Raw genomic sequence first — 12,377 nt, forward strand, 5'->3', positions numbered from 1 at the left:
GATTGGTGCTGTAAGTTTTTCCATCCTTGCTGTTGTTCATCAATCCAAAACACGAAGGCTGAGGATCGTCATTCTCATCTGCCACATTTGAAAAAGCTCTATGTAATCCCATCCACACTGGGATTGTTGCAAGTGTCGGCAAACATCATGCCAAACGGTTTATGTCGACTAACTTCTACAATCAAGCAGTTTCGAGTTGAATTCTCTCCTGGTCCCCCACGTAGCGTTCTTGCACAGTTTTCACTTGGGGTTGCAAGGACCGCATAGCCATGGCGGACTCCACCTGTTTCTTGCTCAACGGGAAGGTAGCATTTTTAACAAGAACGGTCAACAATATGATGGCGAAGCCATAGGAGTACGGAACATGCACAGCAGAAAACCCATCTTTCAAAAACTTGAGAATGCTCTCGAGGTAACTGGTAATCCCAGAAAGCCAATCGCTGCTCTGTTTCGAAGTAGTCAAATTCTCCAACGTTGACAACACAGCCGCTTCGGCCATCGTGTAAAGCAAGCTCTCGGCTTTACCGAACAACTTCATCAGCAAAGCTCTTACGTATTCTGGTTCGGGAATCAGACCGGGGCTGGGGTTAAGCCGGGCCACTATGAGCAAGCCGTGGAGGAGGGACTTTGAGTGGGGGAAACCGTAGTTGTGATTGGGATTTTGAAAGTTTGGAAACCCTAAAAGGTTGAGCTGCTGCTGCAAAGAGGAGGGGAGTGTGGGCGATTCATGCGAATGGGGGATGAATCGGAAAAATGTTTATGTACAAAACCTGAGAGAGAGTCGGGCGTCTCTGGGTTTTACAGATCCACGGTGAAGTGTGGTGAGGTCTCACGGTGGAGAGATGAAAAAATGAAAGAGAACCGACATAGATTTTCGTGTCGTTTCCCACAGACGACGCCAAATGTTGATGCACAAAATCGAAGGTCTTGAAACAACATAAATTCGACCGTGAATCTGCATGAAATGTAAATAACACAAGATGTATCGTGGTTCACCCCAAGGTTTGGGCTACGTCTACACTAATTATATTTCTGAGAGAGAGAGAGCTCTGAGAGTGAGAGCTTTGAGAGGACGTGAGAGAGCTTAGGAATTGGCTTCCTCTAATTGTGAGGGTGATGAGTCATTTTATAGAATAAGGGCTCCTCACTTATTACATATTTGCCCATTCCTTTATTACATAATTACATTTAAGTCTCCCGAGTATTTGTACGAGATCTAAATACGGATGTCCTAAATATGGTATAAACAAGCTTCATCAAAGGAGTTCAACCACAATTCTCAAAAGCTTCACACACTCTTGATCAAGACAGTGTGAAGCAAAACCAATTTATGATGCCAACAAGAGCTTCATCAATGGTGGGCAACCAGCTTCTCAAAAAGCTTCACACACTCTTGATCAAGATAATGTGAAACAAAACCAATTTATTGTGCCAACAAGAGCTTCATCAATGGAGGGCAACCACAATTCTAAAAAAGCTTCACACACTCTTGATCAAGACAGTGTGAAGCAAAACCAATTTATGGTGCCAACACGAGCTTCATCAATGGAGGGTAACCACAATTCTCAAAAAGCTTCACACACTCTTGATCAAGACAGTGTGAAGTAAAACCAATTTATGGTGCCAACAAGAGCTTCATCAATGGAGGGTAACCACAATTCTCAAAAACTTTACACACTCTTGATCAAGACAGTGTGAAGCAAAACCAATTTATGGTGTCAACAAGAGCTTCATCAATGGAGGGCAACCACAATTCTCAAAAGCTTCACATGTTCTTGATCAAGACAGTGTGAAGCAAAACTAATTTATGGTGCCAACAAGAGCTTCATCAAATGAGGGCAACCACAATTCTCAAAAGCTTCACACACTCTTGATCAAGACAGTATGAAGCAAAACCAATTTATGGTGCCAACAAGAGCTTCATCAATAGAGGGCAACCACAATTCTCAAAAGCTTCACACACTCTTGATCAAGACAGTGTGAAGCAAAACCAATTTATGGTGCCAACAAAAGCCTCATCAAAGGAGTTCAACCACAATTCTCAAAAGCTTCACACAGTCTTGATCAAGACAGTGTGAAGCAAAACCAATTTATGGTGCCAACAAAAGTTTCATCAATGAAGGGCAATTACAACTCGTAGAAAGCTTCACACACTCTTGATCAAGACTGTTCGAAGCATATTTAATTTATATGGTTCATCCAAACCTTCGACTACTACAAAGTGTGGCTTGCATCACAATCTCTTGCTCAACAATGTGGAAGCAAAATTTGTATATGTTGTCTCTCCCACATTTTCAAATTTCTAATTTTCCAAAAAAAAAAAGGGAAATTGGGAAATTCAACAAATTTCCAGTTTTCCCCAAAAAAAAAAAAAGAAAGGAAATTGGGAAATTCAACAAAGCTTCACCACAAAAACTTCACTAACAAAAGCTTCATCAATGGAGGACAACTACAAATTCTCAAAAGCTTTACACTATCTTGATCAAGATAGTGTGAAGCAAAATCAATTCATGGTACTCAACAAAAGCTTCAACTCCAAAGCTTTACCTACAAAGCTTCAACTCCATAGCTTCACTTACAAAAGCTTCACCCATAAAAGCTTCACCCACCACAAAAGCTTCACCTACAAAAGCTTCACCCATAAAAGCTTCACCAACAAAAGGTTCACCCACAAAAGCTTCTCCCACCACAAAAGCTTCCCCCACAAAAGCTTCCCCCACCACAAAAGCTTCACCCACAAAAGCTTCACCCATAAAAGTTTCACCAACAAAAGCTTCACCCACCATAAAAGCTTCACCCACAAAATCTTCACCTACAAAAGCTTCACCTACAAAGCTTCAACACAAAAGCTTCATATACAAAAGTTTCACACTATCTTGATCAAGGTAGTGTGAAGCAAAATCAATTCATGGTACCCAACAAAGCTTCAACCTCAAAGCTTCACCTATAAAGCTTAAAATATATATATATATTTTTTTTTTTGGAAATTCGAAATTTTTAAAATTCAAAAATTCAAAAATTCAAAAATTCAAAAATTCAAAAATTAAAAAAAAAATTGCCTAGGCCTCTTCTTCTTTAGGCATAACAATTTTAAAACAAATATATATGAAGGAGGAGTTTTGGGCTACCACTTAGAAAGAAAAATGGTGAAATTTTGTTACTTTGGAAACTTGGCTACTAGCAAGACACCTCATTCGTCAACTCTCTCGACCGAAAACTTGGGGGATTCCTACCATATGCTACTGCACCTTGATACTCGGAAGACTCACGACCACTCAGTGACTTGGATTTTTTCAAGTCTCCAACCGAGAAGTTTTCCTCACTCGGGAAATTAAGGGAGCACTACCTCAACCTACATGTTTCACTCACAAAGCTTCAACATACAAGCTTTAACAAAAGGAAAAATTCAAAGAACTTAATGAAGAAGGCCTCTTGGTGTATTTAACACAATACGTTGAAATGAAGCAAAGCTTGTTTATTGATATCTCCGATAAGTTACAAACATGTACATATACATGAATCAAAACAAACAAACAAGAGGGAGCCTTTACAAAGGTTGCTCAGGAGAAATCTCAGCAGTCGGCAGATCCCCAGAAAAAAGAGGCACCAGAAGGTGATTATTCGGAGCCTCAGTACTAGGCAGAACCCCAGAAAGAGGAGGCACCGAAGGTTGATCATTTGGAGCTTCATTACGCAGTACAGCCCCAGAAGATGAAGGCAATAAATACATTTGGAACAAACCCACAAACCTCTGATGATCAAGTAAAATCTGACCATCAGATTCCTGTAGCTGGTCGAGCTTCATCTTCATGTTTGTAGCATAGTCATGTGCGAGCCTATGCAACTGTTTATTCCCATGTTTGAGCCATCTGATCTCCTGTTTGAGACTTATCACTTCAGCCGCCAATGATTCAACTTGGCGTGTTCGAGAAAATAGGCGTTAGGCCATATTAGACACAGAACTTGCACACTGAATACTGAGAGCCAAAGAATCCTTAACAGCCAACTCATCCGACCGTTTGGAAAGTAGTCTGTTATCTTTGGGAGTGAGAAGGTTCTTGGCCACCACCGCAGCGGTCATATCATTATTCATCACAGAGTCCCCAACGGTAAGATGACTAATAGGGGATAAGAAGGATGGGCACCATATGTTGTCTTGAGAAGGCATGGCTGCCTTTTCACCAAAGTTCAAGTCAAAACGACGGTCGGATGAGCCAAACATTCTCAGAAATGATGAAGGAGAAATGAGGTGCAATAAATCTCTGAAGTAACGGGAAAATTCTTACAAGCAATAACTCTCTGAATGTACTTCTTGCACACAATTGGTGCCCTTATAAAACAAAGGGCAACATGGCCGTTGGTTCAAAAATCGAAGAGGCACCACTTTCCGGATTCCGAAGAGGCACCAATCCACACGCAACATCAGCTTCTCGGGTACCACATATAACTTTGCCAAAGATCTCTGACAAAGTTTAGACACATAATTTTTGAAGGTCCAGCTACCCTACTATTACCCATAAAGGTAAAGGAATAGCACCACTGCTTGATAACTAGAAAGTTCTTATGTATGTCAACCTCTGTGCTCCATGGCAAGGCAGACTGGCAAAAATGCCCAACCTTTACTCACATCGAGAAAACACTCCCAACAAGATTGCTTGCTCAAAAATCGAAGAGGCACCGCTATCTGAATCTCGAGAGCTAGACTCCCAATAGGATTACGTGCTCAAAAATTGAAGAGGCACCGCCTTCCGAATCTCGAGAGCCAGACTCCCAACATGATTACTTTCTCAAAAATCGAATAAACACTGCTCTCTGAATCTCAAGAGTCAGACTCCCAACGGGATTGCTTTCTCAAAAATCGAAGAAGCACCGTTCTCTAAATCTCGAGAGCCAGATCCCCGACAGAATTGCTTGTTCGAAAACTGAAGAGGCACCGCTCTCCGAACTTCGAGAGCCAGATTTCCTTGGATAAAGCTTGTCTGCAATCTGCACACGCAACATCAGCTTTCCAGATACCACATACCACTTTTTCAAAGTGCTCTGACAAAGTTAAAACACGTGAAGCTTGCAGCTCCCACTATATTGCTATGACCAAGAAGGGTAAAGGAATAACACTACTACTTGTTGTTAGGGAGACTCCTATATATGTCGACCTCCATCCTCCACAGCCAGGCGACCTGCAAATAAATAAAAAATGCTCAACTTTTCTTCACATCCGAGAGAGCACTCTCAGCAGAGTCTTTCGAAATACTCAGCTTATTTTCCCCCTGATAATACCTCTGCAAACAAGCCACACCAGAGCAAGAGTATCTCATATCATCAGGGTTAAAAGCAAGAGTATCCCATATCATGCTTTTTCCTTGTCTTTTCCTTTGGCCTTGTTCTTACCTGCAAGACAAGGAGAAAGAGAGCAATCAGTCAGCACTTGGAATCAAGCTTCCATTCAGGAACTGACTGCCTAGAACCCCTTGCCTGATTACTTACCTGACATTGCTCTCGAGTACTCATCTTCAACATCTTATGCTTCCAAAGGAGATACCACATCTGCCTGAGGAACAGATAGGGCAAGTGAGAAAGATACAAGGAAGCATGTGGAGACAAGCGTAACAGAACATGTGCCGATACATCCACTACTTTGTCAACAACAAAAGTATCTCATATCATCAGGGTCAAACGTACTCTAGATTTGATGGACTTGTTTTGACCCTCAAATTCTTGAGTCGGCCTTATACTTTGGAGGAAACCAGAAAACCCTCAAGCCCAGTTCAAGAATAAGCCTATGGAAAGTTACTTCTTCAAAAGCAAAAGTATATCATATCATCTCTTCTCCATTTGCTTCTCATTATCTTTGTTGCTGTTTATGACACAAGGAGAAGGAGAATAATCAACCGGAAGCCGAAGTCGAACCTCCGATCCAGGTTGCTTACTTGGAAGTCTGATTGCTTACCTTGTCTATTACCTCCTTCAACAAATCTCCTAGCTCAGCGACTTGGGGGACTCTTACTATAGGGTTTGTATTGCACTTGACCAAGCCTGAAACTACAAGTAAGCTTCAAGTGAAATTGATACATTACCTTGTGCATCTTCATCGGTTAAAGATACCACTCCTGGATGGAGGAAAAGTACTTCCAAAGAAGATGCCACATCTACATATGAGACAGATAAGGCAAGTGAAAATGATACCACACTTCGGTACTTAGAAGTTTAGTGATTACTCAATGGCTTGGATCTTACAAGTCCCCAACCAAGGAGCTTCCCTCACTCAGGAACCTAGGGGAACACTGTTTGTACAATACTTGACCAATCCCGAAACTACTGAGCACCAGTCAACGTTATACCGTCAAAGACGCAAAAGAGTTTCCCTCCAACTAAGAGGCCAATCACAGCGCGACAGGTGTCGACATCAGAAGCCAATCATAGCACGACATGTGTCAACATCAGAAGACAATCACAACACGACACGTGTCAATGTCAGAATGAAACTAGAAACTCTCTTCTATAAATAGAGATCATTCTCTCACAATATTCCCTAATGTCATTTGTACTAAATCATTCACTAGTACTCGCAAAAGGAGAGCTTGAACCTATGTACTTGTGTAAACCCTTCACAATTAATGAGAACTCCTCTACTCCGTGGACGTAGCCAATCTGGGTGAACCATGTACATCTTGTGTTTGCTTTCCTGTCTCTATCCATTTACATACTTATCCACACTAGTGACCGGAGCAATCTAACGAAGGTCACAAACTTAACACTTTCTGTTGTACCAAACTCCTCACTGATTTTGTGCATCAACAAAGTCTAAAAGTATTATATGTTTCTTACTAATGTTTATTGATTTTTTTATATTTCATTTAAATTAGAACTAATATACATTTATTTTTTGTACAATAGAAGAAGGCGAAAGCCAACAAGATCAATCAGGAGAAGAAGACTTTTTTCTACCATTCGGGTTTGAGGCCCTTCTTATACAGGATGGAGGCGCAGCGACATGTAATAATAAAGCTTTTCATATTAAATTTTTAATATTTTAGTAATATTAATTTTTCTTTTGTACTAACATTTTTCTTATCTTATTCTATTCAGACGGGTTCAAAATTCCCGGAGATCAATGTCTTTGCAGAGTTTATGTTCGACCCATGGATGAGTTGGCCAAGCCCCTTCATGTAAGTATTTTTCAATTGTAATTACTATCTTACGCATTCAAGTATCATGGTTATTATTTGAATGTTATTATTAATATTTCATATTATATTACACATGCGACGATGATGGAGAAGATGCAGTTGGTTCTTCAGGGGTCCGCCTCCCAGCTTCCTCCTGAGACTCCTCTTAAGTTTGTGGATCCCCCAAGGATGTGGGGTTTCAGATCCTTACAGACACCTTAGATCAGACTCTTGGGTGGAGGTTAAGGACGTATTGTAGGGGGATGCGGAATGCTTGGCGGTGGGAACTTTGAGCCTTTTCATCCTCCCAATCGAAGGATGAGGTGACATATTTGACAACAAAGGTGGCCGACCTTAGGACTGGGTTCGCCTCATATAAGAGCCAGATGTTACTAATTTTATAGGCCCTCAGTCAGTTATACATTCGTCTCTTAGATATTTGTCCCCTTTCGATGTTAGATCCCACATCGCCTAGGGGAATGGATCCTCTATGCCTTATATGTATATTCTCATCTCTACCTAGTACGAGGCCTTTTGGGAGCTCATTGGCTTCGGGTTCCTTAGGAACTCCGAAGTTAAGCGAGTTCGCGAGAAAGCAATCCTATAATGGGTGACCCACTGAGAAGTTCTCGTGTAAGTTCCCAGAAACAAAGCCGTGAGGGTGTGATCGGGGCCCAAAGCGGACAATATCGTACTATGGTGGAGTTGAGCCCATGATGTGGTGGGGGCCCGGGCCGGGATGTGACAATTTGGTATCAGAGCTAATCCTTGGCCGGATGTGTGCCGACGAGGACGTTGGGCCCCTAAGGGGATGGATTGTTAGATCCCACATCGCCCAGGGGATTAGATCATCTATGCCTTATATGTATATTCTCATCTCTACCTAGTACGAGGCTTTTTGGGAGCTCACTGGCTTTGGGTTCCGTAGGAACTCTGAAGTTAAGCGAATTCGCGCGAGAGCAATCCTATGATGGGTGACCCACTGGGAAGTTCTCGTGTGAGTTCCTAGAAACAAAACAGTGAGGGCATGGTCGAGGCCCAAAACGGACAATATCGTGCTATGGTGGAGTCGAGCCCGGGATGTGGTGAGGGCCCGGGCAAGGATGTGACAGTCGACGTGCTAGCCCCTCCAACCTGAATATGCCCAGAACTATGCCCCTTCAACCTCTGAGCCTGTCCTCAACCCCGACCCCTTCTTGCCCCAATCTTTTCATCTGCATGCGAACGACGACCCTGTAGATTATTCCACATTTTTTTAAGTTGTTTAGTCCCTTACTTTTACAATTTTTTCCTTGTACATACATTTTATTTTTATTTTAAATAAATTATTTTTCTTGTCATACATTTTTTATTTTATTATAAAATTAAACCTAGAACAAAAAATATAATTTTTAACAAAATATAATATATTTTTTTTTGCGAATAATAGCTTCGTTGTGCATACTTTTTTGCGATAACTCACTTTCATCGCACAAAGTTTTTAGACACGAATATTAGTTGTCCTAGGTTTGTATCTTGGCATTTTGTGCGACGAACATATTCGTTCCTAAAAATTTGGTGCGACGAATGAGAAACCGTCACGCATTATTTTCCACGACCAATGCTTTTATTCATCGCGCAAAGTCTTTCTTCACGATCTTTGCGGGACCGATTCTGCGCAACAAAGTTTTCATCACACATACGTTTGTGCGACGCTATTAACCTTTGCACGACCAATTTTTGTTCATCGTGCTAAATGTTAAACGTGGTAGTGATTGATTTTTACTTTAATTTGAGTCTCAACTCAATTCAAGTTCAACAAACTTTTAACAAAATAGGGCTGCAAATTTTAACTAGAATGAACGAGCCAAGGAGATCTCAAAACCCTAAATTACGAGTGGGTGGGAAGAATATTTAAGTGCTTGTAATTGTTGCTCCATATGATTCTACAGTAAGCAAGGCTCCTATCACATGTGTGATTAGTTTACTTTTGCTTTCAATTTTTTATTACAACACTAGGCCAATCTTATTATTGGCTATTTTTTAATAACATTCAAACCTTTGGATAACAGCTATAACTCTTGGATAAGTTCCAAGAGACACAACTCTACATTGCAGAAAGTGCATTACGTTTAACACTTACATCATTGACATGATCCTAGTTGATCTAAGGTTGTTACATATATCCTCCTTAGGTTCCTGAGTAATCCTCTCTAGTTCCTGCTGAAATCTCTCCATGGCCGAGGATGGCAAACACATTGGTACCAATATTCCATCCTCAGTGTTGTTTTTGTGTTGAACGTAGAAGCTAATCAAATCCAAGGCCTTGGCGGGTCCAGCAAATACCGGCTGTCCCCATCCAAAATTGACATCTCCAAAACCTGCACGCGTATTATCAGAAACTATTAAATAACTTCCTGTCGATGAATATTGAGGTCGCCCTCTTAGTACCATAAGATCTGCCACTGATCTTAAGTATTCTTCATTCATGGTAGCTTTAGCCTTCTTCACCAACTCCAAAGCATATCCCAGTGGATTTTTGCATAGAGGTTCAGCCTTTGAAACTGCAGTTGGAAATGCAAATGCATTGCCATAGTATCCCAAGGGAAGACGTACATTGTGGTGCTTTCCCCGTGCATTGACAATGCATGAAACTCGAACAGCCTGTTTTGGATTAATTTTAAGTGCAAGAGTGCGACATTTCCACAAACAAGCTGTGATCAAGTCAAATGTGGAGCAAGTGGAAATTACGTGGGGTGGAATATGTTTTTGAAGGACTCTCATCTCCTTGGCACCAAAGTAGAAAGATCGTTGAACCATGTTTGACTGGTTACTGGATGCGTATGAGCCATTAGAATGATCAATCACGTCTTCATATTCATGATGAACACATGTAATTCTTGGTGGATCTCGAGCGAACAAGAGCTCTCTCTCCCACACTGGTAGAATAGATGGTGCATGTGCGCCTCTTGCCATCTCCGCAATGGCGGTCAGGAACAGGAGCAATCCAGGTGCATCACACATTGTGTGGTTTGCGCGCAATGCAAGTATGAAACCTCCGCATGTAAGACAGGTCACCTGCATATTGCAAAAGTTAGTTACTAGACTTCTTTCTTGATCATCATATTCGTGCTAGTTAACAATTCTTTAGAAGAAAAGACCAAAAAAAAAAAAAAACACCCATCTAAATTAGATGATCTAATTAGGAAACAAAAATTTCATAAAAATTAGGAATAAAATTCAAAAAGGATGGAGTCTCGTGCCTGTTGTAGTTACTTGAAAGAGTCTTTAAATATAGAGGAATTTAGACAAAACGCTTATAGAAGAGAAAAATTTAGACAGAAGACAAAGAGGACGACATGAGGACATGCAAAAAACCTAGAAGAAGAACGGCAAAGGAAAACCTGTTGAGAGTTGTCCCATATTAGTGAGGAACAAGGTTTGCTATGTGCTTATATGATCTTGGGCTACTCCCTATATTGCCAATTGGTTTATGGTGGAACCTTAATTTCATCATGGTATCAGAGCAAGGTTGTCCACGTGTGAAGCCCAACGGTCACACGCGCTCCACGTCACCCAGTTGTTGTCCACGTGTAGGCTTGAAAATCCACCACACTTGCGGGGGCGTGTTGAGAGTTGTCCCACATCGATGAGGGACAAAGTTTGCTATGTGCTTATATGGTCTTGGGCTACTCCCTAAATTGCCAATTGGTTTCATGGTGGAACCCCAATTTCATCAAAAACTACACAATAAAGGTGATGTAAGACTGGTAGAACACCTAGGACCTAATTAGGCAGATACCATGTAGAAATATAATTTCCTCAATTCGGTGTGTATACAAATTTTACAATGTATAGGGTTAAACATAAGGATTGTTGAAGAAAAATTAGTTTCGAAAAATAATGAAAAGCGTCTCATAATCTTTTCTTTCCAAAACCACCTAATGACTTTCTTTAATCATAAGAACAAAGAGGCGTGGTAGTATCGTAGATAAGTTCAAGTTTGGGAGTGGTGGCAGTATGATAAATTTTCGTTTATGAAAAGGGTTACCAATTTTATGAAAAATTAAAAAACGGTTGCGGTGCCACCAAACTTCAACTTATTAACAATATTGTTAGCGCTTTCTTGTTTATGTACCTATTTGTCATTAAAAATTTCATATGTTGTTGATTGCACGAATTTCTTACAAAAAATCTTCGGGGTGTGTATGCGACCTTAACGCAAAAAACACTACTCATATCCTTAACCTACTTCAAATTTTTTGTAAAGAATTAATGGCTATGAGTCTATGACCAAATATGAATACGAAAAACTAAATAACATGTAATTGATAATTAATTGACTCACCTGAACCAGCAGCAAAGGACAACCAATAATTCCATCAGAGCCTGGAAAATTAAATAAGAACTCCTCTAAAAGTGGACAAGGGGGTAGAATTTTGTCTCCTAGTTGCTCAAGTGTGACATCAGCAGAAGCCTCAACAAACAAGATACCTTCACCGTTGCAATCGACCATGAGCTTTCTGTTAGGCCCTTCCTTAAGCCTTCCAGCTAAAGGGTAGTAATACACTAATGCTCTACTTAAGGCTTCCCTAATCACCTTAACGGGATTACAATTTTTATTAAGTGAAGGGTTATCTTTGTAACACATTATGACTGGAACCTGAAATCTCAAGCCTTCTTGGTCGTCAATATCTGAGAGAAACTTTGTTTCTTGAGGAGTTGGCTTTGCCGGAGTTATAAGTTCCAATTGCAATCGTTTTACCTGAAGTACTGAGAGTGGCATCATTTCAGTAACGAGCTTAAGAACTAGCAAAAGATCAAAGGATTTGGAACTTTTATTTTTTGGTATGCATGGTAACTAAAAGTTGATAGTCAGTACTTATATAGCGTTATGCAGATGCTCTAGGGCTCCCGAATCCTTCGTCCAAGTTTCCACCTGTTGTGAATGTGATTCTTTTCTTTTCCATTAAAAATGTTGTTAGAAAGAAACGTTTAAATCACGCAATCAACATGGACTGCAAAGAAAACATTGTACGTACCTGCCCCAATTCACAGTTCACAGTTCACACCACAGATTCGTACATATAATAATGAATTTCAATTCAACATCAGAAAACTGAATACTAACAGGGATATGAGGACAGGTGTTCGGTAGAAAACCTTTGATAGGAATGGAAGTAAAAAGGCCAACATCGTTCGTACCTGCCCCAATTACAGCTGTCACTTTTG

The 12,377-nt window shown here is 40.6% G+C and overlaps 1 protein-coding gene across 1 annotated transcript; it reads right to left on the minus strand.

The window, feature by feature from the left end:
- Positions 1-9,124: 9,124 nt before the first annotated feature.
- LOC103431628 (methanol O-anthraniloyltransferase) lies at positions 9,125-12,001 on the minus strand. The gene is given in 2 exon segments (NM_001404980.1): positions 9,125-10,223; positions 11,494-12,001. Coding segments are annotated over 2 exon segments (1,380 nt in total). The 5' UTR covers positions 11,935-12,001; the 3' UTR covers positions 9,125-9,284.
- Between the last annotated feature and the right edge of the window lie 376 nt (positions 12,002-12,377).

This window comes from Malus domestica, chromosome 02 (assembly GCF_042453785.1).
Source record: "Malus domestica chromosome 02, GDT2T_hap1".
Lineage (NCBI taxonomy): Eukaryota > Viridiplantae > Streptophyta > Magnoliopsida > Rosales > Rosaceae > Malus > Malus domestica.